The sequence below is a fragment of the Vulpes vulpes genome, chromosome 6, assembly GCF_048418805.1.
Source record: "Vulpes vulpes isolate BD-2025 chromosome 6, VulVul3, whole genome shotgun sequence".
Taxonomy (NCBI): Eukaryota; Metazoa; Chordata; class Mammalia; order Carnivora; family Canidae; genus Vulpes; species Vulpes vulpes.
In genome coordinates this window covers 88493046-88520734 of record NC_132785.1, presented here as the reverse complement: position 1 = coordinate 88520734, position 27689 = coordinate 88493046, and the positions used below count along the sequence as shown (strand labels likewise).

The 27689-nt window shown below is 40.1% G+C and overlaps 1 protein-coding gene across 20 annotated transcripts in view; it reads left to right on the top strand.

Annotated features, from left to right (window-relative positions):
• Nucleotides 1–27689, top strand: part of TRIM9 (tripartite motif containing 9) — a 109233-nt gene that overhangs the window by 73864 nt on the left and 7680 nt on the right. For 4 of the 20 annotated variants that reach the window (XM_026000707.2, XM_026000705.2, XM_026000706.2 and 1 more), the window contains exons 4-10: nt 677–787; nt 1923–2076; nt 9988–10145; nt 11557–11695; nt 24023–24211; nt 27126–27167; nt 27575–27598. In XM_026000707.2, the coding sequence (XP_025856492.1) occupies nt 677–787; nt 1923–2076; nt 9988–10145; nt 11557–11695; nt 24023–24211; nt 27126–27167; nt 27575–27598 (817 nt within the window). Of the gene's footprint in view, nt 1–676; nt 788–1922; nt 2077–9987; nt 10146–11556; nt 13672–24022; nt 24212–27125; nt 27168–27574; nt 27599–27689 lie in introns of those variants that run through there. The other 16 variants (XM_072761549.1, XM_026000713.2, XM_072761547.1 and 13 more) reach the window with 6 other exon arrangements.

Sequence of the window (27689 nt, the reverse complement as noted above, 5' to 3'; positions counted from 1 at the left end):
CTCGCAGCATGGTAAATAGAGAGCCTTTAAAACTGCTCTCCCAAATGAGGCAGTGATTGCTTTGAAGTGGGTTATATTCAAAACTTAATTCTGCACCCATCTTTGGCTTCCTTGTTGTCATTAGTTCATTGTCTTTTAGCAAATTTCACCTCTAACCCCATCCCACCACCCACTCAGAAAAAAGAGTCATAATGAGAAGGAATTGGGTTCAGATGGGGACATTTGCTCTTTAGAAGAGACAGGCACAGGGTGGGTGACTGTTCACAGAGCAGATGCTGCAGCTGCATCTCGGGTTACTCAGCTCCTTTGTAGACTCTCCACAACCTCCCACTTAAAACAGCTCTCAGTAATAGTTTCCTGGAAGATGGGGAGCAAGAGGGACCTGAGGAAGATGTCCTTCCAGGCACCACAGTAACCAGTTTCCCAGGCTTCCAGCATCTGTGCACCTTTCTGATAGGTCCTGTTGTCACAAGTCCCCGTAATAATAGCCTTTATATAATCTGTCTTCCAGAGCCATTGTCCACAGCAGACATTGCCACAAAATATTCTCATACATTTAGTTCCATCCATTGATGCTCTTGGATTATGGTTTGAAGAAGCTTTCCAAAGTCCCAGTTTGCTTCCTTTTTTAAACCCTGTGCCACTTTGGACTGTTCTGTTCTCTCATCAATCTTAGGTGGTGCGAGATCAGATCTCTCACTGCACAGTGAAGTTGCGCCAGACCACAGGTCTCATGGAGTACTGCCTGGAGGTCATTAAGGAAAATGATCCTAGTGGCTTTTTGCAGGTAAGTGTCAACTAGTTTCTCTTTCAGATTCTCAATGGCCCATGAAACTCAGTCTACAATGCCAAGGTCAGACTCCCAACGGCCCCTGCTGAGAGCATGGGTCCCTCCACAATGGAACCCACCTTCAGAGTGCCATGAATATGTGGGCACCAGCAAAACTCCAGTGACTTACTGAAAGTCTCTGCCACCATGTGCTACAAGATTGAGAAGTACATGGCCTTTTTAAAGTTTGTTTTTGTTCACGTTTAATCATGAAAATGAAATTCCCTGTAAGTTCCTCCAAAGCAGAGTTACTGCCTTGCCTAAGAATTGGGTCCCTTTCCACTAATATCTTGGACAGCTCTATCAGCTAGAAATGTCTACATATGCAAGGCTTCTACCTTCTTGACAGTTCCTACCAGCCAGTTCAGCTAATCAATGATTTCCCAAATAAAGTGAAGTTTTTTCATTCTTTGGATTTCTCATGATTTTTTCACTGTTGATTGTTTTAATTAGACGTGATGATGTCAGCTGAATTTTACTTTAAGTTTTGATCTCAAAAATTAAGGGAGCTTTTATTAAGGAATACATAGATCCTTTCCAGTTCACGTTTTATCATACTGGCCAAGAGTGACAAAGGGAGATTAAATATAAGAAATGAAAGAGTTCTCTATCAAAGAATAAAATGATACAGAAGATGATGGGCTTAAAGCGTAAGAAGTTCCAATTTACAGATTACCATATGCAGCCCCGCTAAACTATTTTATAAAACTCATTCCAAGCTTTAACAGAATACCCCCACCTCCTATTAGAAACTTGGGTTCTTAGTTCTACTAAAATTAACTGATCACCAACATATTATTTAATGTTGTTGGCTTTTCATTGATTAATCATAAAAGGCATTAGCATATATCCAGGTTTGTCTATTAGAGCAATTTACAGCTGCTAATTATTTATAGTGGCTCCCTCTGACTCACAAAAGCATCCAGATTTGCATGGGTAACCATTGTCATAGTAGGCTTCTCACTGCCTACATGTAGACAGGAAAGGTGTGGGTTTCAAATCGGTTTGGTAATGCTCCCAGAGAGTGGTGGGGCAGTGTTCTGTGTCCAGTGTGATGTTATATTTCTTAGGCTGTGATCTTTGATGTGATTAGATTTCTGACGCCCTCATAAGGAGAGTGCATCTGACTGAGGATCAGTGGGGGAAAGGCACGCTCACTCCCAGGATGACCACGGACTTTGACCTGAGTCTCGACAACAGCCCTCTGCTACAATCCATTCACCAGCTCGACTTTGTGCAGATGAAAGGTGCGTCCCTGCATCCCCCCAAATAGAGCAACATCCCAAGCAGATACTATGCTTAAAGCCGGATTGAGGCTTTGTGCCAGATTGCAGCAAACAAAAGGCAGCTGCCAGGTTATCAGTGACCTAAGAGGTGGGGAAGTAAACACACACACCTCTGGGTAATGATACAAAAATCTGGAGTAGCTCCTATCTTATCACCTAAGAGAAACATAGCATTGCATCCATGTGACCTGCCTCTAAGAAAGCCAGATAAATTCAGATAAACTCAATGCTTGACTCTTTAAGAGTCTTAGGGATGTCACAAGCCCAGTGTCAGGGAATAGCTGACATTAAAAAAATAAATAAATAAGGTGATAAGACTGCATCACTGTGCATAAATAAAATCTTGTTACAGAAAGTAACCCAGAAACATTGATACGTATATCGAGGCAGTTCAGGATCGAAATGACTACTTCCACATGGATAGGTCCTGAGCAAATGGTTGAGCATGAATTAGTGGGAATTTGAGAGGATCCTAGTTGGCTTTCCAATACTGGTCAGGAAATGCCAAGCTTGGTTACAGGAAGAATATGAAGATTTGAAATCAATTTTAGCTTTTTAAATTTTTTGGCTTATGTGTTAAGGGATATGCAAGATCTCCTTGAGATTTTTTTGGGTGGCTAGGGGTGGGGAGGAAGTCCAAGTACCTAAAATTATCTTAAGGAAAAGAACTCTTTCAAAGAAAACTAAAAAGCTGACTATGCAATATTTTTGTGGCAGTATAAGTAATATTCATTGGAAAAATATTTTGACTTTTTTAACTTTCATTTTGAAATATTTATACATTCACAGGAAGTCGCAAAAATAGTAAGGAGAGGTCCAGTGTACCCTTAGCCCAGTTTTTATCAGTGGTTCCATCTTACATAATTATCATCTTATATAAAAGCCAGGAAATTAGGGGCACCTGGGTGGCTTAGTCAGTTAAGCATCTGAATCTCGATCTCAACTCAGGTCTTGATCTCAGGGTTGTAAGTTCAAGCCCCACATTGAGCTCTACACCCAGAGTGGAACCCACTTAAAAAAAAAAAAAAAAACACAGGAATTAACAATGGTACAGTGTATACGTATTACTCTGTGCCATTTTGTCATGTGTATAGAGTCATCTAATCAGCACTGCAATCAAGTTGCAGAATCATTGTACCACCCTCATGCTACCCCATTGTGGTCATATAGTCCTACCCATTCCTATCCCCTCCATCTCCAATCCTTGGCAACCGCCTATCTGCTCTTCATCTCTGTATTCTGTCATTTTCTAATCTTTTTTAAAACTGAAGAAATTGATTTGCTCTTTGCTTCTCCCAATAAGCAGCCACATAAGAAAGGACTTAGAATTCAGTGCTTAAAAAAGTTTTTGTTCTTTTTCTTTAAGATTTTATTTCTTTATTCATGAGAGAGAGAGAGAGAGAGAGAGAGAGGCAGAGACACAGACAGAGAGAGAAGCAGGCTCCACACAGGGAGCCCAATGTTGGACTCGATCCCAGGACTCCAGGGTCACGCCCTGGGTCAAAGGCAGGTGCTAAACTGCTGAGCCACCCAGGGATCCCCTAAAAAGAAAGATATTTTAAGAAAAATCTACATGCTTCCTTTATTAGACCCCATTTTCTCATCTTTCATTTACTATGCATTGCTTTGGGATGATGCCTTAATTAAATTTTGGAGTAAATAGTATATAGATTGTAAATAAAAGTACATGGTTGCAGTAACAAAAATGTTTAGCATTTACTGACTACTTACCAAACCAGATACTCTCTCCTAAGTGCCTCATGTGGATTAATTCAATTTATTCTCACAACCCTAGTAGGCATCTGAGGAAACTGAGGCATTGGAAGACTGTACGACTTGCCTAAAATCACACAGTTGGTGAATGTCAGGGCAGGGATTCAGACCCAAGGAGTAAGTTTCCAGAACCTGCACCTACAACTTCCAGTTTGTGCTATAACATTAGTGTCTTATGAATTGGCTTCTTCAAGGAATAACTGAATTCCTCTCTTAAACTTAAGAAATTTGATTTTTTTGTTGTAGAATGTCTTTCTTGCTATTTAAAATTTTTCCTTTAACACCCATATGGTGGTCCGTGAAATACAGCCACCTGAGTAATATATGGAGCCCCAGGAAAATCCCCCTCCATCAGCCTGTCTGTATCCAGTTCTTTCCATGAAGTAAAATCATTGAAAGATTATGTCACAAATAGCACAGAGGAGAAAATATGTCACGAAAGGGCAATGGAAGGGCTTTTGGAGGAAGAGGGGAAAAAAATTAGCCAACCCAATTAGCCTTGATGATGGAGCAGGTAGAGGGTAAAAGCCTCTGGGCTTTAAACTGCTTTCACCATCTGATAGAGGCCTCTCCTCCCCCATTTGCTGTCCTTCTGAATCATGTCCATCTGCCCAAAGTGGAGTCCAGGCGAATTGGCAGGATGGTAACAATTGTGTTGGAATAAACAGGCCCTTCATCTGGCATGGGAACTGCAGACTCATGTGCTATGCCTCACAGACCACATTCCTAAAGCAGTGTCACTTGTCCGTTTAAGGCTACCTGCAGAAATATGCGTGAACATGGCTGTGTATACCCTCCATCAAAGTCTGCACACATGGCAAACAGTGCCAAACACTCCAAAGACCAAAACCCAGAACACACTTACAGCAAATATTCACCTGGAACACAAAATTATCCAAAGCAGTTATTTATGAAGTTCATGTAACAGGCCATTTCGTATGAGACTGGATTATTCCATTTTCCATTTCTTTTTAACACTTCATATTAATTTAATTTACTTCTGATTAGTATCCTTCTGCAGAGTTAATTTATATGCTTCGCTTTATGCTCATTAAGTTTAATTAATTCAGTGAGAGCCAAGTCCTTTTTAGACTGTGAATAATTTTTATCTGTCAGATGTTTTCGATGGGAAGAAAAAACCAAAAGGTCATTGCGTAATAGAACTTGATTGCCTGGTGTTAAGGCTACTCCTACTGGCCTCTCTGATATCTGTTAACATACCCAACTGTACTTGGTATAGTGTTAGACAGTGCTTTTCTTTAGGATATGCTTGGTCAGTTTAATAAACTGCACTTTCACAGCTTTCAGTAAAAACATCTCAAGAAACTGTACCACAAAATACACGTACAAATGGCCAAAATGTAAATAGCATTGGGAATAGTGCTAAAGTAATCTGACCATTAATACAATGCATATACTTCAACATACGTTTTCTAATTATGCTAAGCAGATTACAGTAGAAAGTTAAAATATTTTCCAAGCTACTTAAAATATGTGTTTAATTCTGACTCTAACAACAGAAATATCTATTTCTTGACTAAAAATGTTAACATCTCTCTGGTTTTGAAATTTCATCTCAGATGCCTTTTTCTCTTTGATATCAAAGAACACAGCTCTGTTGCTGGTTTTTAAATGTTTCCAGTTAAGCCAGCAACTACTCAGCAAGAAAATTATTCTCTTATTAGTTAAGGACTTAACTGGTCTCTTTCTGATTCTACATCACCCTCAAGCAACTGAGATCTAACTGAGAATGCCGGTACCTTCTTTGTTCAAACATCCCCAGAAGGGTATTATCCCAGAATTGTTTTAAGTACAGAAAGTGTCCCAAGATTCATGAGTCAGTGCTGAAAAGAAATGCCTGCATGTTCATTCTGAACCAGGATGAAACAGTGACCTAATGCTCCCCCAAGCCTTTTTAGCATATAGACCAATGACTGTTAATCCCTTAAGTGCCTCTAGTCACCTAAGAACACGTTTATCTTTATTAACTCATGTCAAACGTAAGAGCCCTGAGTATGCACCAAGGTCATAAGCAAGGTTGGTGTGATGTGAATAGAGCATCTTATAAATCATGGAGAAAGAGCACCCAGAGATTTGACGGGGATGGGGATGTGCACACATGCTGACTCGCCTCTAATCTGTTCATGTTTGTGATCCATTCATGGTTTGGAGGCCTGAAATACGTGTCATCACGTATTTCACATTTGCTCTTTAACAGTGTGATAATGAGAGCTTTGCAGAAATGGCTTGTTGTTCCTCTAAAGTCTAAACTTCCCTGAGATGCCAACTGTATTGGTCAGCCAATACAAAGGAATGATGGTCCACCAAGGGACAGTGAAACAAGATGACTCAGTAGAATTGCATTCCCAACCACCCTAGCTCTTATGGTGAAATGTTTCTTTCTTTTCTTTTCTTTTTGAAATTTTTTAAGTATGGTTGATACTCAACGTTACATTCATTTCAGGTGTACAACATAGCAATACAATAAGTTGATACATTAATCTATGTATGGTGAAATATTTCATTAATCCATAGCAGCAAGTCTTGGGGAACTTTACCACTCATGATACAGGAAGCAAAAGAAACCATTCCTCTTGGAATTGGATGCAGGGACTTCTCTCTAGTACACTATTACCGCACACTAGATTGGAGAGACAGTGTAGTGCAGTTGAAGCACCCAGGCCCTGGAGCCAGCCTGCTTGTCCTCAGATCCCGCCTCTGCCACTAGTAGCCATGAAGATGTTCTGTGTTTCAGTTTCCTCATCAACCAATTAGAAATAATAACAGCATCTGTTATTGTGGAGGTGCTGTGAAAACCACATGAGTGACTGCATCCTCTCACCACACTACCAGGTATTTGGTAAGTGCTCAGAAGACATCAGCAGCCATTAGTTTCCACATCCAGAGTGGGTGGCCATGTGTCCTTCCATGTCCTTGTCACACTCTTGTCCTATGACCTTTCACAGAGGAATCCTGCACCATTGTGTTGACAATCGGAAGGACTTGAAAAAAAATTAAATGAATATGAAAGATGTAAGTTATAATTTGAACTAGAATGGTAAGACATTTGAAAACTTTAAGGAGACACCATTGCAGAATTTAATTTTGAGCCAAGGCTCTACGAAGTCACCTTCAAGGAAGTCTGTAAGAACAGTTACCCCTTATAACTAAGAAGAGAATTTTTAGCCTGAAGCTTGATTTTTATGAGCTAAAAGAATGCTGAGCAATAGACTTCTGATAAGGTCAGGTACCACTAGTTCTTTAGGAAAAACAAAAACATCCAAGAGTGGTCAAAGTGTTAAGATTAAGACAGCTATGGCAGCCGAATGACAGAATTTTCAATGAAATAAAAATTTCTTAGAGTTCAGCCCAGGAACTGTGATGCAATCCAAATTGTATTTCCAAAACACAAATAATAAGTTAATTTGAAAATACTCTGGATTCTTATAGACCATTTATTTTATACCTAATAAAGTGAAATAGGGTAATAACACCCACTATAAAATCTGCTTTTCTAAAATGTCAGCCTTAGTCTTTGCTAATGAGGCTGTAATTTTGTCACACTTGCCTCTTATATGCAACATCACTTTGTGGTAAATAAGGAAACAGAAAAAATAATTCTAAGCACATTGAGAAATAGATTTAGACATGCAAATGTCTCTATGTTCTTTCATTTTTGTTTCTCTCTCTTATTCTCTCTCCCTCCTTCTCTCATTTTGCTTATTTGTTTGCTTAATTTGTTTAAATTCTGAACAGTACTAAAATCTGAAGGTCAGTAAGTGGTTAGACTTTTTATTATCTTTTTGGTCTTTTAAAGTGTATCCACGGGCATCCCTGGGTGGCTCAGCAGTTTCGCGCCTGCCTTTGCTTCGTCCCAGGGCGCGATCCTGGAGTCCCGGGATCGAGTTCCGCCTCGGGCTCCTGGCATGGAGCCTGCTTCTCCCTCTGCCTGTGTCTCTGCCTCTCTCTCTCTCTCTCTCTTTCTCTATGTCTATCATAAATAAAAATAAATCTTTAAAAAATTTTAAAAAATAAAGTGTATCCACTGAGGACTTACAAATGAAGTTCCCATGTTTTAATTACACCTGACACCAAGTATTTCAATTAATCTGTTAATTATACCTAATGTCTATACAAGGAAACTTGAGTTTCTTATCAGAGACATTGCAAGCATTTGCATGATTCAAGCTGAAACCATCTTGTGATCTTATTCTTTGATTTTAAAATTGATGAAATGTAGATTTCCTTGAAACATAAAGGGAAATGAAGGGAAATAAAGGGAAAATGAAGGGAAATAAAGATTTCCTAATAAAGGGAAATTGAAGATTGATGGGCAGCTAATAAAATAAAGAGAATCCAAGGAATAGGTTGTTTTATTGTAGGCTCTGATTCATAAGGACAGCTAAGAGCAAATATCCCCAGGGAGAATCATTCCATCTCTAGAAGCCCTTTGAAGAACGGTTTGCTTAAATTTATCATAATTTACTCCCTGGTTAATATATTAAAGTTTATTATTTTTATTAGGGAAATAATGTTGATGACAAAGTAGTTTCCTAATACATGATGACCTAAAGTTCACCCTCCAATTACAACTCTCAGGTGATATCTTGTTTATGAGTAGATGATCATTAGGAGTTACATCTTCTCTCTCCTCCCCTTCCCATCCAGTCCTATAGTCTATTCCTTGGACAAAGCAATGAATTATCTGCTTTCCTCTGATTCCAGATGTTCGGGAACCTCTGAGGCTGTAGAAGCCACTCTTATAAGACCTACAGAACTCTATGCCATTGAAACCTGAAACACGTTTTCCCTTACTAAACTCACCACCTCCAATTAACTGGTCATACTTTTGATTTCATTATGTTTGATGTAGTAACTCAGGCTTGGTTTTCTTGTCTTTTCATAAGTATAATCAACCTGCCTCACCTTCACATCTCTTGTGTTATGGTCACTGCTTTTGTTTTCTAGGCTATCCACCATAGAACCTGTTTCCTAAACTGCTATTAAATAAACCATTTTTGGCTGAGGTGATGGCAGGGAGCAGATAATTTGATGCATGACACAGAGTCCAATTTTGGTACAGCATACCAGGTGTTCTATAATTAACATTTGTTCATTTAAATGTCCCTGGATGTGGTCCAAACTGTTCTCTCTATTGTTAAAGTGCTACACAAATAAATTAATGTTTTGGTGCTAAAAACATTGCTAAGCAGTTGGTAAAAACATTGCTCCCAAATACATACATTGAGTTCACATATTAGGAACTGGGACTGTTGTTATCCAACACTTCCATATATGTGTGTCTAAAGGCTCAACCACTCTACAGTTTGAAGTAATAGGAAAGACTCTCAGCACAAAATGGGGACAGGGGCATGTTGTGACTAGTAATACTGTGACAGATTATCACAGAGTGGTAAGGACATTTTGACCCTCCCCTGCTGGGCCCCTTCTGCTCCCATACTACTCTCCAGGCTCACAGTTGGCTGTTCTACACCTGCAGAAAGTGGACTTGAGCTAGCATAGCTACCTTCAAAGAATGAGGTCAAGTTCTTAGAAGTTTTGATATGGAGAAATCACTGTTTTTATGTCACTTAGTACTAACTTTTCAAAAATTCACTATTACAGCTACTTACACACAAGACCTTGAGTAGAATCGCTAGTAAAACCAACAAATAGACAAACAAAAACCTGCTCAGAATAGGCAGTTCCAAGTTTATACACTGGAGGTCAAGGCTCTGAATAAATTTAATGATAAGTTTTTCAGCCATGCCATGGGTTAAATAGGCTTTAGTGGGCTGAGCTGGAAACCCATCCCCCATAAAATACCTTCCCCTTAGGGATGATGTCTTCAGTGCCCAAGGGGGTGAGAAACAGAGCAATTATCTCCCCGGCAGGTAAGGTAGGAAGTATCATCATGAGTTTGGCAGAAGGCAGCACAGTGGCTCAGGAACCAGTCCCATTCCTAGAGACTCTGGAAGGGATCCAGGTCAGGTCCCCCCTGGGCTAGCTACTTGGTTGATGAGGGGGATGTTTCTCATTCCAAGATACTGAAATTTTTGCAACTCAACAGAAGCCAGAGTTACACTAATTTCTGTTTAGCTTCCTCTCCAGTCCCAGCAACCCCCATTCTGCAGCTGGAGGAGTGTTGTACCCACAACAACAGTGCCACGCTGTCCTGGAAACAGCCACCTCTGTCCACGGTGCCTGCCGAAGGCTACATTCTGGAGCTGGATGATGGCAATGGTGGTCAGTTTCGGGTGAGTAGAGAATCTGTTATTTGTTAACCAAAGCCAGTGACCACCTCAGAGGACCTATTGTGGAGTCTCAAGCCAAGCTTCCCCACCTCCCCCGAGGCCAGACCATCCTGGCAGAGTCTGCCTCTCCTTCATCTGAGGCCTACATTCTTCTCGAACCATCAAAGATGGAGGAAAGAGTCTCTGAATAAAAACTACTCTACCCTCCTTAAGAGAAAGCACATGCCATACTACAAGCTCTGGAGTCCAGCTGCTTGCACTCAGGTCCCAATTCCACCATCTAACAGTGTGACTGTGCCCATTTCTCACTTCTTTGAGCCTTCAGGACTTCGTCTGTAATATGAACCTGTACCTCACTCTTGTTTTTAAGAGTCAGTTAGATAATCCATATAAAATTCTTAGCATGCCAGGATCCCAGACCCCCATCTTGTTAGTGTCCCACCAGAGAGTTATCATTTTAAGGCTGTGCTTTGAATACAAATTATTTTTACTCATTACATCAGCATAATGTTGCAAAAGCATACAGCTAAAGAGGGAGGCACATGCCTAACCTATGCTAAAGATGCATCATGCTGCAATTTATTTTAAGCCTTTGAAATGTCATTCTTCCTCCCGCTCATTTCCTCCCCCCTTCCCTCTGCACTGTGATAAAACCTATACGCCTATGACTTTGAGTGTAATTTTTGTCACAGTTCCTGAAGTTACCAGTGGAGTTATAAACACAGCATAGAGACCACCCTCATGTTTTCCAAACAAGTTTTTACAAATCACACTGATGGGTAAAGAGTTGGGTAGGTATAATATATGTATAGATGCCAAGGTAATAGTAATAAGCATAATGCTAACTCTAAGCACTCAATTTTAGTGTTTTAAGCCCTAACCACTAGTAAATACCATGCATTAAGCTGACAGGCCCATGCTAAACATAAGGCACTCTGTTGGTTTGTGCACAGGACCTCCTTCTATGATCATCATAGCAACCTCATAAACCTCATAAACTCATCTGTCCCCATTTTACAGATGAGGAAACTGAGACTTTAAAAGGCCAATTAGGGGTTCCTGGGTGGCTCAGTCAGTTGAGCATCCAACTCTTCGTTTCTGCTCAGATCATGAGTTCAGGGTCATGAGATCAAGCCCCACATTGGGCTCCGTACTTAGTGGGGAGTCTACTTGAGATTCTCTGTCTCTCCCTCTCCCTCCTCTCCTCCCTTCCCCATTCTCTCTCAAATAATAAATAAATAAATCTTAAAAAAAAAATGAAAAGGTCAATTACGTGGTTTGCTATCCCACAGGATTTGAATCCAGATCAGGCTGACACCAAAATGCTAGCTCCTTAACCACAGAGTGACGCTGCCTCCCTAAGCCCTCCCGAGGGCTGGCATTAAACAGCAGCCTATTATTTGTTGACCCTCAGGAAGTGTATGTCGGAAAGGAGACGATGTGCACCGTGGACGGTCTTCACTTCAACAGCACATACAATGCCCGCATCAAGGCCTTCAATAAAACAGGAGTCAGCCAGTACAGCAAGACCCTGGTCCTCCAAACGTCTGAGGGTAAGGCCCTTCAGCAGTATCCCTCAGAGCGAGAACTGCGAGGCATCTAACGTGGCTGCCAAGCCCGGAGGTAACCCCACCACTGCCCACAATTCTGAAGTGTTTCCATGACTTGCTCTGCATTCTGGCACAAAGCCGCTGTTCCTCTCCTGCCGTGCGTTAGAGAGCCCATGGTATGTGGATGTGATCAAACCAAAGAGTCCACAGCGGCAGTTCAAATGGCCTGGGGCGTCGGCTTCCTTTGATAACACTAAATAAGCTGCAGTTGAAGACGCTGAAAAAATGAAGGCCTGAATGTCCCCCACCCCCAGTGTGTGAAACAAATGTATTCTAGGCTCTAGGGCAGGCTCCCATTCTCCACGATACACATCATTTGCCAGTTTTACCCAGATGATTCTAAATTGCTTTGTAGCACTTGCCTGTTTGTGAGGGTGGGGCCAAGGTTCTTTCCAGCTGTGGATTTGTGTTACTGCACGTGTTTCCGAGGGGTGCGGGGTGCTAGAGCTGTTTGGAGAGGGCCTGTCGGCCACTCCTGGCTTCCCCAGCGCGGACCGCTTCCATCTCACTCCCAAAGCTGAGGCCGGCGGCACCACGACTGAGGCTTCCTGTGGGCACCAAACAGGAAATGACCAGCAACTCCGCATTACCTCGCCATTTTCACCTTTGCCCATCCTGTTAGGCTGGGTTAGGCCATCAAGGGCCATCGTACAAGGTCAAGCCCCAGAGAACTTTTGCTTCTTGGCCGTACTGTAAATATTTTGGTCATCAAAGTCAACCCATTCCTCTCAAAAGAGGGGCTTGCATTTGATGACCAGGTATCACCTCTGAGGCTTTTAACACTTTCATTTAAAAAGCAATCACAGCACATGAAATTAAACCTTTATGAAGAGGTATTTGTGGTCGGTGCCAAAGCATTTTCAGACCTTTTGGGTGTCATTTTAATCATAGAAGTCACCCCCCCTGGCATTCCCCATACTTTCCCTCTGCAGAACTAATTGTGTTGATTTTGTTCAAATTCAAGATGTTTAGCTCAAAGAACTGTGGTGGTGGTTTTTTCCCACTTCCCACAAACCTTGGCTGGTGCCAATCACCCTTAAAATGGTTCACATGGTTAAAAACAAGCACAACTTCAAATCCCACAGCAAGGTTGACGGGCCCCTAGCCATAAAAACCATGCTTGGGGAGCAGTTGTAAGTCTGTGAGGGATGCTATTCAAAGCAAAGGATTCACTGAAGGCAAAATGCCCACACGACCTATTCCCATTGGGTTAGAGGGATGTGGTAGCGACAGCTTCCCGAATGATCATTTTAGTAATGTCTCTCTGGGATGACCTGTCTCCTTGAGAGCTGTTGCCTCTTTTCCCAAGTACCCTGCCTAAATGCTAAAGCCCTCCAAGAGTTGCCTACAAATGCAGAAGGCCCTTCATGATGATGGCCTCATTTCCCATGGGCGTAAAAGGCGGTTTGATTGACGAGTGAAGTGCATGCCATCAGAGCAGGGAGACAGTTTGCAGCAATGTTGCTAATATGTATCATGAGACCTACAATTTCTATTCATAATACATCATGGAAATCATATTCTTCCGCTAAAATCAGTTACTAGCATAGCAGCTTGAGCATTCATGTTTCTCTTTTCATCCTGCAGGAGGATGTAGTTTCTCAGTTTCTCTTATTGTTCATAAGATTATGGTGTCTAATAAATTACAGGATTGGAACTGCGATCCCTGGTACCACAGTCACAGAACTGGGGGTCATTTTCTAAAAGAAACTAACGGAACAAGTCCTCTTCCAACAAAGAAACTGTACTGTAGAAATTAATTTCCTCCATGAATTTTATATATTGTGTACAAATATAAGGTATGTATCTAAATACAAAGAAAACCTTATCATCGTGTAGATATATCAGTATTCTCTGTTACTGCACAGAAGTGATTTTCTCATGATGAAATAAAGTTCACACACATACTTTCTCCATAACTTTGGTTTGTTCTATTTGTTTCTCCCTCATTCTAACTCATTCACATGGTGAGACAAGGTTTAGAAAGCAAGAAAAAAATATATAATGAAGAGCTAATTTAAAAAAAATTGATCAACCTTGTAAAAATATAGAAAGCCTATAGAATTAAAAAATTATATATATATTTTTTTGTTTTTTAGAAATCAGTGAGAAAAATGCCATTGACAGGGTTCAATAAATTAACTGAACTTATATTATACTCTATTAATCTTTCTTCCTACAGTTCCTGGAAAGGTTTGCTTTGGACGTTGCTTTTTGTTTGCTGTTCTTGGGGATGATGTGGTGGTTCATTTCAGCTTTCTACTGTAACAAGATCTTTAGCAGTCTTCTTAGCAACAGCTGACCCTTTTCCAAAGTTCAAAACAAAAGTCTGTATTACAGAAGGATCTGATTCATATGTGATAGCAAGTCTAGCTTGTGTTTACATGCATTTAGTCCAAAGTCTAAACCACTTGTCATTTATACTCTTTGAACTATCATAAAACCATCTGCTGACTTACAGGTAACATTATGCAGGGGAGATCAGATGTCCACATTGTTATAAATGCTGATCATTTTTTCCAGAAGCAGTTCTGTTTGTTTATCTATTTATTGGGTAGTACTTGGTAAAGGCTCACTGTGTGCTACACTGTGGGTGTAGAGGGCTGAGCGGATGTCACCCCTGCTTTTATGAGCTTACAGTCTACGAGGAGAGATAGGCCTTGAAAAACCAGACACAACCAGTTACATACTTACAAGTAATTATAACCACTGGGAAGGAAGACTAGCAGGAAGACATCATTTATATCCAGGGATCAGTCAAGAAAACAATGAAAAATAATTTAATTCATTGGAAATTATAAAGAATGTGTTATTAAAAGAGAAAAGGAAAGAAAAATGCATTACTAGGTGAGTTTAAGTGTGATTAGTTCCTGAAGGCAGAGTTCTTGGGAATGTACCTAAGAGAGCCATGCAAATAAAGCCAGTCACAGATCTAAGCCAAATTACCTTGACTTAAGAAGAAATATAACTGTAAGCAATTAAGAACCTTAATGAAATTTTAAAATGTGGCACACATCCCTCATTGTATATATTTTTAAAGTAATTCATTTAATAGCCCTCATGGCTATGTCACAGTCTTTGAAACTATCTGCAAAAGAATATCCATTATGTAACAAGGCCTTCTTCCTACGTAGTTCTGGGGCTTATTCTGTCTGGGAGACTCTACTCCTGAAAGACAATTTTTTTTTTTTTGTAATACAAGGCTGAGAACAGAATAGGATATTTTCCTATTTACTTTAACCTATTTTCCCTCTACCTATCTAAACAGACTTACCTTTTTCTTGTTCTTGAATCTGGAGAGAAAATGAAATAGACCAAAGGTAACATTCCTGGGGCTCAAATAACTCACTAAGACTCTCAGCTGGCTGAAAAGAGGATCTCTCACTGACCCCTCTCTTGGGGGGAAAAAATTACCAAGGAATGCTTCAACCGTCTTAGCAGAGGTGAGAGTCCTTTGGGGGAATAAGAACATGAAGGGTGGCACTTTTACTCAATCAATACTCTCCAACACAAATCTTTATTACCTTCCTTGGACAAATTCTTGAGTTGGAATTACTGGACCAAGGAGTATAAACACTTTTAAAGTCCTTTTCTTTTTATTTTTTTAAAGATTTTATTTATTTATTCATGATAGTCACACACAGAGAGAGAGAGAGGCAGAGACACAGGCAAAGGGAGAAGCAGGCTCCATGCAGGGAGCCCGACGTGGGATTCGATCCCAGGTCTCCAGGATTGCGCCCTGGGCCAAAGGCAGGCGCCAAACCGCTGTGCCACCCAGGGATCCCCCACTTTTAAAGTCCTTGATCTGTGTTTCTCAATTGCTTTCCAGCTAGATTTTATACGAGAAATGTATGAACCATCCCATTTTTTTTTAAATCACTTTAATTCTGCTATTTAGAATTTAATTTTGACTAACAAGCAACAGGGCCTTTTACATTTGTATTTCCATAGAAGTCATATTCTGATGGTTTTACATCTAATAGTTACATGAAATAAGTTACAACATATTTCAGGGAAAATGAATATGATCCAAAAAAGGAGGGTAGACAGAGAACCAGATGGACAGACAGAAATCCAAACAGGATTAACTGTATGCAAGGCAAAAACTTCAAAATTGGCCTTGAGTGGACTATGATAAAGAAAACTCACTCATTTAAAAACATTAATGGAGCACCTAAGTTTTGTCAGGCACTGTGCTGGGTCCAGGATCACAAAGATGCATGAGGTGTGTCCCCTGCCCTAGAGCATAGAGACTCCATTCCTCCTTCCTAAACTCCATGACTCCTGACTCAGAGCGCCTAAAATTTATGGTACCTCACCTCTCTAGAGCTAAGATATTCACCTGAAATCTAGATAGTTATCTTACAATCAAGAAGTGACAATGACCTCTGATTGGGGTAAAAAGGACAAAGCTCAGGTATAGACATTTCTGTGCTGTCCTTACAGCGGGGTCCTTGGTCTCACTCAGTTATTGCTTACTCTTACTTTATACATGAGTCCACTGAGCTCATGACCCACTTGGGAAGACTGCAGCAGATGAGGAGCATCACATTACAAGAGAGGAAAGGGATTGGTGAGTAGGGAAGGTAACTGGGAAAATTGAGAACAGACCCCCCCACAAAAAAAGTCAAAAGAGAGGATTCTGTGGTTTATGTTCTGGTTAAGAAAGTTAGAAAGTGTAAAATGAATTGTAAAAATATTTTCATCTAACATTTAAAAGTCAGTATTTATCTGAAATCCTTGGTAACGGATTAGGTATATCTCAGAAGGCTTTATTGAATCACAATACAAAATACCATGAGAAAACTATTGCAATAAACCCTATTTCATTTTGTGTCAGGGAACTTCTAGAAACTTTTCTCATTGTCCATTAAAAGATTCCATGAAAAATGACAGCAACATGACAGCCAACAAATTTTTTTTTTTTTTAAGAATACCGAAATCCAGTAGAAGAACTGTATAAAAACTAGCCATTCTATGTTTTGCTATAAGGTCCTAAGGAAAAACTAGGAATTTTTTTTTGTTCACCCTAAAATAATTATAAAGACTTTAGACTATATCTCCATCCCCACTGCTAATGCAAACCCCCCCTCCTGTTCTGTTGCTGCAATATTCCAGACTTACCCTGTGTATTAATTTCCTATTGCTGCTGTAACAAATTACTACAAACTTAGTAGTTTAAAGCAACACAAATCTATTACCTTACATTTCTGGAGGTCAGATTCTAAATGGATTTCACTAAGCAAACAGTGAGGTATCAATAGGACTATATTTGTTCAGGTAGTTCTAGAAAAGAATCTGTTCTCTTTCCTTTTCCAGCTTCTAGAAGCCACCTGCATTCCTTGGCTCATGGCCCCTTCCTCCATCTGCAAAGCTAGCAGTGTAGCATCTTCCAATCTCTTTCTGACTCTGGGCTTCCTGCTTCTGTTTTATAAGGACCCTTGTGATTACCTTTGGCCCATCTGGATAATCTCTCTATCTCAAAATCCTTACTCTAATTACATCTGCAAAGTTCTTTTTACCACATAAGATAACAGATTCCAAGGATGATATGACATGGACATTTTGGGCATGCCTTTATTCCACCTACCACACACTCTAGGAGGAAATAGTATGATTATTATCTCATCTTACAAATGGGAAAATTAAGCTTTTGAGACATTAAGTGACATGTCAGACCTGGGCCTTCCAACCCGCACTGCCTGGTGCATTTTGGGGCTGACATTAGAACAGTGCTATTTGCACAGGGAGGAAATAGGGAAATCTATCCTAAGTCTGTTTGCTAAGTGAGTGAAAACATCTTGTCAAAATGCAGCAGCATCGTGTAGCTGCCTCATGTGTTTATCCAGAAACCCCAGCAATAAATGGACTTTTACACTTTCAAAGAGTCATGTTAGAATTTTGGTGAAAAAAAAAATAACACTCTTCCTTTAAGAAGGAGGTGTGGAGAGGCTGTCCTTTCCAGCATCATATACAAGCTCCTACTCAGGTCCTGTCCTTTTCTTCTGTCTCTGCATCTCCAATTTCTCACCCACTCACCCTCCCTCCCCAAAGTGAGAGGCCCTTCTCCTCTGTTGGTAACAGAACATGCTATTGGCTGGCAGGGACAGGTGGCTACTTGGGAAAGAAAAGGAATATCAGAGCCAGATCTCCCAGGTCCTTAAAAGACCCTACCAAATGAGGTCTGGGACTTGCAGCCGCTCTGACTGAAACCACAGAGCCATTCTTGGCAAGAGCTCTCAGCCTTCCAGATCTCAACTGTTGAGGAAACTGAAGAGAAGGTAAATGGTGATAAATGGAGGATCGGGCTTTAGACAAGATGCTTGAGAGCATCTTCTTAGTTGAATGTCCACAGGAGTCATCTCCCCAACACTTTTCAGGATTATCTTCTCTAATGATAATAAAAGGGTTAGGATTCTTAAAATTACATCTTAGAAAATGCTTTCTAAAAAAGGGCATAGAAGATGTTATTCATAAAATTAAAATGCCTATTATCCCTTTTAGGCTATTAGCATCATACTACCCCTTCCAATGTGATATCTCCTTCTTCCACGCATTGAAATAAATTAACCCAAAGAATATTCAGTGACGTAAGCAGCATATGGCCCCAGATGCATCTGTCCAAAATCTCTTTGCAGATATTTTATAGCGATTTTGGAGCAATGTAAGTACAGCGCTCTTAAATCCTGATGTATTAAACCCCCCCCCCCCCCCGAGAGAACTTGTAACCTTGGGCAGGTGGGGTGAAGAACCTCACCCAGTCTCAGAAGACCAGCAGGGAACTCCTCTACTTACCATCCCCCAAGACCAAAATTCCAAAGGAGAGGATGATGTATTGGCTTTCAATCCCTAATTGCCCCAGTCCATAGAACACTCCATTTGGAGAAGAGTCACCCTCACTCAATATAGTACAAGATTTAAAGAATGATAACTAGGTTCATCTCCACAAACTTTGTTCATGCCCTACGACGCCATGGCCTGTGGTATAAACTACCTTTTATACATTTCCAAGGCACAGAAAGAGAAGCAATAGCCCTGTCACTCCCAAAATTTTATTCCCCTGGAATTGATCCTGCCTGGGTCCCTATCTTGTCCTACCACGGCAGGCAGTGTAACTTGGGCAGTGTCCTTTAACCTTTCTGGAATTCAGTGGGTTTTGTTTTGTTGTTTTTGTGTTGACAGGTGGGCGAGTATTGGGAGGGCTTTCTTGGTTTAGAGCAGGGTTTGTTTTGTTTTTGTTTTTGTTTTTATCTCTATCACTATGGACTTAGAGCAGATAACCTCCAAGTTCTTTTCAACTTGTACCCCTGCTTTTCTTGTATGGTTTCTCTCTTCAAAATTACTGCTGAAATCTGTTAACTGTTTCAGAAAATGCTATGAACAGGCATAGACACCTCCGCCTTGTGCAAGGGTCTTAATAGGTCTTAGAGCTCTGCTTATGATACTGAGAATTCAACACTAATAGAAAATTATTGATAAAGGATTGTATAGGGAAGAGTATATCATCCACTGGAGATCATTTTTCCTATGCCTCTGCTTTATTTTTCTTAATTCAGAGCATCAGAGCTCCCAAAACATTACTTAGTTAGAAGAATGTGCATTCCCAGGACAAAATCCTCAAGGTAGGTAAATCATACCTGAACAAATTTGGGTAGATTTTACAAAATCCAAAGTAAGAGATGTGATAGTTTTCAGAGCCCAGAAAAGAGAGATAGTCTGTTCCTTTTAATTTTGACCACATGCATGATACCCCAGTGAATTTCTTGAATTTTCCCATAGTACTGAATTTAATCCAGACCCTATATTTGGTTCTGGGGAATATGTTTTGCAGTTGATACTCTGGGGAGCAGATTAGTCCTTTGGAATCTGTTCTATCTATTTGAAATACAGGAATTTTTAGTTCTTCTGATGGTAGTTACTTATAAATAATGCCATGGTATTCTAAATTGGAGTGGAGGATTTGGTGACAAAGTGTGCAACTGTCCCAGGGGTGGTAAGAGACTATTTCATTTCTTCTCTTATAAGGAATTTTTTCAAAAACAGATTTGTTTCTCACTCCTCAACTGCAATTAATGCCACCCTTAAAAGAGCTTAAAATACCACCTTTCACTGTAACTTATGTACAAGTTGGACATAATTGTGACTTTGTATGCGTATTAGATCATTTAAGGAAACTTAGCCTCCTTCATTCATTTGTCTCTTTAAACTCTTCCCAACAAAAGCGAATTATTTTATAGCTGGTTTATAATTGAACTGAAACTCATCTTTAATGCTGCTTGTGCAGTTCTGATATATCTCATCTTTCTGGGCTTTGAAATACGCCCGTCCTATTGGACCAATACCCCAGGGCTGCCTGAGTTATGAAGCTGTTCACTACCAGACAAAAAGATAACCAAGAATTCTACCAGTCGCAGAAAAAAAGAGAGAGAGCTGCATTAATGTACACTGTCATAAGGAAGCCCTGTCGGTTTGCTTTTCCTCTTCAAATTCCAAAAATAACACCTCACAGACTGGTGAGGAATATTTCCAAATCACTCTACCACAATGCAGAAATCTTTCATACCCTGTACATGTTGGGATAAGTCAAGAAATTCTACTCCTAGAAGATTTTCTCTAAATTAGTCTTTTTCTTAGGGTCAGCTCTCCCTTCAACTTCATGTTTCCCACCTGCCCAGTTTTAATACAATGGCACATGGTAGATGTTCAATAAATGTTAACAAGTGAATAAATAAAAGAAGCGTGTACCATAAGCCACACAGGACTATACCACCTAGACATTCTTTTTTCACCTTGAACCCAAAGTCAATAAATAATAAGTGTGATTCCCCAGCTGCTCTTTGCTTTGATTATTCTTGATGGCTTCTTTTAAGCATAGGCCTTGACTCCAGAATCCAGCCAATTCCAGTTGGAAAGGGAAAGCAGTCTGGGCAAGGACAAGAGGAAAATAGTGGTCAATGACAAAGTTGATTGAAAGTGTGTCTTGACACATTCCCCTTATAAGCACAGTCCTCACCCCAGAATTCCAGTTGTGCCTAGAGTCACCATGCCAGTATTCAGCTGGCACTCTACTTCTCTTTCCATTGGTCTTCCCCGATAAGCTGTTTTTATTCAGCAAAACTGTTCAGCAGACAGGGTCACTGCAAGTCGTGAAATGTGACAAGAAATTTAAAATCTTTTAAGTTGCGACTTGTTTTTCTTCTAGTGACCTATCTATACATTAAAAATTAATAATAATGATCCTGAATACTAGCAATGACCTGAAACAGCTTCCATATCATGTGTTTGTTTGGGTGGAGAGTGAGTAGAGATAAACCCTGTTCCTATCTGTCTTGGCTAATAGAACATTAATGGCTGAGAAGTCTTCTACAAATCTCATTAGTTGTGCTTTTTTTTTTTTTTTTTGAATATTTTTTTATTGGAGTTCAATTTGCCAACATATTGTATAACACCCAGTGTTCATCCCGTCAAGTGCCCTTCTCAGTTGTGCTTTCAAGGGGAGATGAGGAAGTGGGATGTATCCTTCCTGCATCCCATGGGTATAGCATAAAATATACCCTTGAATAGCTGTGTGTATGTTCATTGTGAGTTGTGTAATTGACTAAACCAGGAAGTGGCAATACTATGCCCAATATTGTCTTAGTGTCTTTGGTTCATGTTTTTTAGTATGTCCAGAAGGGCAAGACAAAGAGAGTTAAGATTTGAAATTCATAGCATAGAAAAAGGGCTGGAAATAGATTATTTTTAGCCCAGAAAAGGGAAGATTTAAAGGGGATTGGTGACTGCACTCAAATACTGGAAAAACTAGTGATCTTGGCCCCAGAGAATAATGCTACAGTTGATAAGTGGAGCTCCCAAAGAGGTATATCCAGACAAATATAAGCAATGGCAGTAAACTGAAGGGGACTGCCCAGAGACAATGAGTTCCTCAACCCAGGATATTTCAAGGGAAAGCTTGATGATTGGTCCCCAGATTTTCCCAAGTGTCTTCCTCTAAGACTCCGGAAATCTAAGATAATATCAAGTAACATGGATGACTTACAGGCAACTGACCAAATATTTGTACTATGTGTCTATGGGGAAGGGCATAAAGGAGCACTGCTTGCTTGTTTAGTCTGGCTAAACCTGGGATTAGGTGGAAAACATTCTCCCTCTCATAATTCATTTGGAAAGATTTAATGATGAGATAAGAAATATTTTTTAGGAGCTCCTTAGAGAAAATGGGGTAAGGGCCCAGCTGAAGGGTATGGGAGGCCATAGGTGGGGAAAAAAAAGAGATGGGATGATTGGATAATGTGGGTATTAAATAAGCTTGCCTGAAAAGAGAACATCATTCAAAAGTGAGAGGAGTCAAGGCAAATTGGGTCATCAATAAATAATGGATCCACATAAAAGGTTAGAAAAACAATAACTATTCTAGTGTCAAGTAATTAATCCCATGAATAACCACAGCTACTCTCAGCCCCACCCCACAGAGTGGTGCCGTCACCAACTTGGTACTCAGAATAGGAAAGGTGAGTATGTTTCATGATGGCTCAGAAATGCTACCCAAGGTCTGGATTCTGTATGCATTTCTTCACTGGTTTTCAGATGACAACTTGGAGGTTCATATACTCTAGAATTAATTTCACTATGCATATCCTTTTCATTAATTTTTAAAGCAACAAATATTTTCAATATAATGAATTGATTGCTACCACCTGGTGAAAATACATTTCCAAGCAAATTCTTATTAATAAAAAATCTCTTATGACATAAATGCGGCCTTCTCTCCCTAATCAAAGCCCATGTCAGTTTATGATGCTGGGTTGTACTTCAAATTTTCCATTAAACTAAAAGACTAATTCCCCCTTGAGACAATTATAAGAGGAATCATTTCTGATTTATGATTCTGAACAAAGAAATGACCACTATGTCATGTAACCCAAATTATATGAAGTTTAGATAGAAGAAACTTTGAATATATATTTTTGGGAATACAACACCTTAACTCCATAATAACAGTTCCTTTACTCTGAGATCTTTTTATAATTTTCTTGAAAAGCAATACAAAACAAAACAAAAACTTTTCCAAGGATAAGATTAAAGCCTGAAAAGCTAACTTTAATATTGTAAATGGAGAAACTAAAATGCAGCTGACTCTTGACAGTATTCAATTAAAACAAGTCAGTGCCCTTGTTCTGAGCTTTTCAAATATTATCATGTTATACACACACTCTACTTATTTTGGCTTGAACATGCCCACAATAGCATTTTTATAGGACAAGGGTATGTTCAACACAGAGAAGCATGCTGACAGACTCAAGCCAGAAAAATATTCTCAGGAACATCTTCAGGAACAATCCCCTAAAACAAAATTGTTTTTGTAATGAAAAGATAGTTCCTCGGTTTTGGACATAGAATGTTACCATATCATGCCATCTCTACTTCTTAAATTATTATTGTCCACACTGTGTTCTAAGAAGGCCCAATTGGTAAAACATCTATCTCTGACTGGAACCACCCTACTACATAGAACCAACTATTGTTTGACAAAACAGAAAGGAGTGATTTTTGTAATTTAGTGATCTTCACACCATACCCAAGTATCTGAAAATAAAGACATTTTTGCCACCAACGCACCTCACCACTGTCCCACAGACTGTTTATTATTAGAGAACCAGAGATGTCCAAGTGGCATCCCTGGGGTCTGATCTTAATTCAGAAACAAAGGTAAGACTCCTTATCTGATTACTTGTTCAGTCCTATCTTCTTTTATTCAAAGAACAAGTATTGAGTATGCTAGTATAGAAAAATCATCTCATCCATTTAGAAGTGGAAATATATATATAAGAGAGAAAAGGGAAAACTATGGGAAAGCAAAGAATTGGTTAAAGAAAATCATCATCTAAATAGAAACCCTTTAATAGGCCATTGCCGCACAGGTAGTAATTCCAAGGTAGCTGAAGGCGGGTAAAGTATTACTCTTGGTCATCAATGGGTAAAATCTACCTCTAGAGTTTCTAAATTCAACTCTAAAAAGTTTAATGAAAAGGAAACCTTCCAAGATACTTTATCTACCACTAAAAATAGGGGCAAATGAAAGCACTTGTCCATGATGTTTGAGTCCTGATCTGCTGAGAATGCCCTCCCGGCCCAAAGCCACTTTGGTTTTGTAAATGCCTTGTGGCACCTGCGGGATGGGTGAGGCTTTGTGCAAATGCATTGGTAAGGCAGGTCTTGGGGAACCATAGCAGATTTCTGATCTCTAGTTTGCATTGATCTTACATCTAGACACAGATTCAGAAGAACAGACACTCCCTTTTCCAGTGCCTTCGGAAAGATTGCCGCTCCGTAGAATGAGTCCTTTCTCCTCCACCCTTAATCTACAACCCAGCTTCCCCGGGAGATCCTACTTTGATTTCCGATCCTCACCCCACCAGCTGAGCTTGCATTCCTCTTTGCAGTCTCTCAATGCACCGGGTGAGCTGAGCTCGTCTGACCTTTCCCCTTGATCTCTCTGTGCCTCCATGGCATCTCTGAAATACCTGTTTTGTTCTTGCCATTCATATGTGCATGGAGAGGGCGGTGAGCTGGTCTCTATGTCTGTGGCCTGCTTCCAGTATGAGGAGCATTTGGATGCTGGAGCTTTGTGGTGTTCTTGTTCGTGTGGTGTAAGGCCCAACCATGGAGCTGTGGTCAATGTATAATGGCATTGGAAAGTGACGAGTGAAGTTGTTCTTTTTGCACAAGCTGGCTCCACCATGGATAACCTGCTCTGTCATCACATGCAGTGGCATAGCACGGCAGAGGCGCTGGCTGAGTGGAGGCTGTGGCCTTAGTTTGGAGGTTTGCAACCCTGCTGTATCCAGGAAACCAGCCATGTCTGGGAGACTGGATCAGTGCATCCAGCCCATAGGGGTCTGATTAAACATAGACTCAAGAGATCTTTATTGAAAAAAATCAAGTCAAAACACAACAACAGCAGAATGCATCCTACAAAGCAGGCAAACCAGAGAGCTGAAAATGAAAGTATTTTCTGCAAAAGCCTGTGCTCACTGGTAGGACAGTCTGGCTCATGGCAGATTTTTTTCCTAGCAAAGGGGAGGGACCATCACTAGCCAAATTAGAAACCCTTAACTGGCTGAAGGCCCAAAGATCCAAGTCATGAAAAAGGCTAGCTTCCCCCTAGTGTCCCACAGCCAAGCAGGTTGTGACAGGGCTTCAGGTTGATTTCAGGGAAGCTAGACATGCGTTATTGTGCAATCAACTCTGCTAGCCCACAGAATCCTAAAGCATCTGAGATGCAGACCTATTTGATCTCTTCAGGACTATATTGTAATCGTGGATACACATGATGCACATTTCACATTTCCAAAGATTTCTTTTGTTTTTTATTTTATTTTTTTTGCTCATCCCACATCCTGGAATGAAGAAGGCCACAGCATGACAGTGCAAAAAGGATGCAGGGACTTCAAGCTCTCTTTAAAATGACATTTTTCTTTGTGCTTTTACGTTTCTTATTGTTTTTCTGTGCACTACTGGCTTTCAAACATGCTTTGTTATGGAACTCTTTTCACTTGTGTCCAATGTACTGAAATACTGTTACAGTCTTTGTAATGTATACTGTCTCAAGAATAAAATGAAATGTGGGTCTGGGACGATGTGATGGCTGTATTTGACAGCATTGTTCTAGTTGTATCATTGACTCTTAAAATGTATGGTGGTATGTTTTAAATAGTGTAAAAAGTTTTCAGAACATTTGTTTTGAAAAAGACTTGCACGAGGCATGATTCATTTAAAATTTTTAAAAGCCCTATTCAGATTCTATAAATTTATTTCCAAAGCTGGATATGAAATTCAGCTTTAAAGCTCCTTGTATTCTGTCCTTTTACCTGTGGATAGGAATTTAAGTGATAGAAGCTAAACAAAAATCAGCCATGAGTTGGGAAAAAAAAGATTCTTTTGTATGTGAATTCATTCCAAAGTAAAATAACCAAAAGTAAGGTTATACCTTTCAATTTTGGTTTTTGACTCAATCATTAGTCCTTTTTTAAAAATTTTTATTTATTTATGATAGTCACACAGAGAGAGAGAGGCAGAGACATAGGCAGAGGGAGAAGCAGGCTCCATGCACTGGGAGCCTGATGTGAGATTCGATCCCAGGTCTCCAGGATCACGCCCTGGGCCAAAGGTAGGCGCCAAACCGCTGCGCCACCCAGGGATCCCTCATTAGTCCTTTTTTATAGTCAAAGCTGTATTAATTTAAAATTCTTTTAATTCAGTGTATTATCCTTCGATTGTTTTAGAAATTAGTGTATAAAGGCCTTACTGAGTTGAAAGGCCCCTAGACCCTCTCTAGGGGTACCCTAGTGGTCATCAAAAATACATTCTCCAGGTCAGTTCCTAACACCACTCTACATGCAGTAGGTAGGGGGCATCCAAATCTTGAGGAAGGGGGTGTGGGAAAGTTCCACAGGTGCTTCTCTCTGAAACCATTCTTTTTTTTTAAAGATTTTATTTATTTATTCATGAGAGACACAGAGAGAGAGAGAGAAAAAAAAAGCGGGGGGCAGAGACATAGGCAGAGGGAGAAGTAGGCTCCATGCAGGGAGCCCGATATAGGACTCCATCCCAGGATCCCGGGATCACAACTTGAGCTGAAGACAGATCTTCAATCCCTGAGTCACCCCTCTCTGAGACCATTCTATCTCCCCCAGCCCCCACCCCTCCCTTAGGTAAGAAGAACTGATGTAATGAAATGATCCAAGAAGGAGATGAAGTAATTTGTTTCACTACATTTAATTCATGTCATTATGAAAAATTATCAGATGTTTTTATTAACATATAGGTTACATTCTATGTTCAGTCGCATATGTACATATCAAGTCTCGACAAAGGCCCTCTGCTTATCAACAGAGTTAGAAGAGCATGAAATAGTGATATGGAACAGGGTTTTGTTAAGATCCAGTCATTTCTCCTTTTCAGTTAGGTGAATTTTTCTTTTTTCTCTTTTATTTAATTTATTTTGCTTCCCTCCAACCCCAGATTTTCCCCATTTTTTAAACAGTTAAGCCTTCTCTTTAATATGGAAACTTTAGTGGAAAAGATTGAGCTTGGCTGGGGAGGGGAGGCTGATAGAAATTTAAGCTGTATGGTTTAGAATCAGTTGGAGAAGGATTGATTAAATGGGGGGAGGGTGATATACTTTTCATTTTGAAAGAGCAAAAGAACTCATTTTTACCCAGCAAAGTAAACTAATAGAGAAAGGGCTTTGGTTTTTCATGAATCAGGCCTCTGGTGACTCTTTTCAGCTGGTGCTTTTGAAGTGTATACGAATAATGTTGATGCGCCTGGTTGCTGTTTCATAGCTTTGATGTGCAGTATCTCTTTATAGGATGCAGTTTTGAGCCGCAGTCCGCACCTTACACTCAGTTAGGCAAGTACAACTACCGTGATTGTCATCTTTTCCTCGTGTGATTGGCATGCTCAATTTCCTTCACCAAATAAATGGCGGCAGTTTGTTGTGTGTCAATAAAATTGTCTCATGGTCATGAAAAGCCCATTATAACACTTTGCCAAATACTTAGGCATTTTTTAAAAATTTTATACCCTAAGAGAGGATGGCACTTGCCCTCCAGTTTTCTTATACGTCAATGCAGAGCACTCTTTACGAGTGCTAACGTGGGTAGAGGTGCAAGTCAGATCAACCGCAGTAGCATGTGTAGTGTTTTCAATTGAGCCCTTTTTTGGTTATTAGTCTATCAAAAGAGACGTGTTTTCTTATCGATGTCAATTTTGCTTCCTGTTTCTCTCTCCCATGCCTTTCACTTGGAATGACAACAGTTGACATTAAAAAGCTGTTAGCAGGTATGGAATAACCTTATTCTGTTACAAATAGCAAAGACCAAAGTGCATGTGAGGTAGCTCACAGGTTCGATACAGCGGCAATGACATCTCT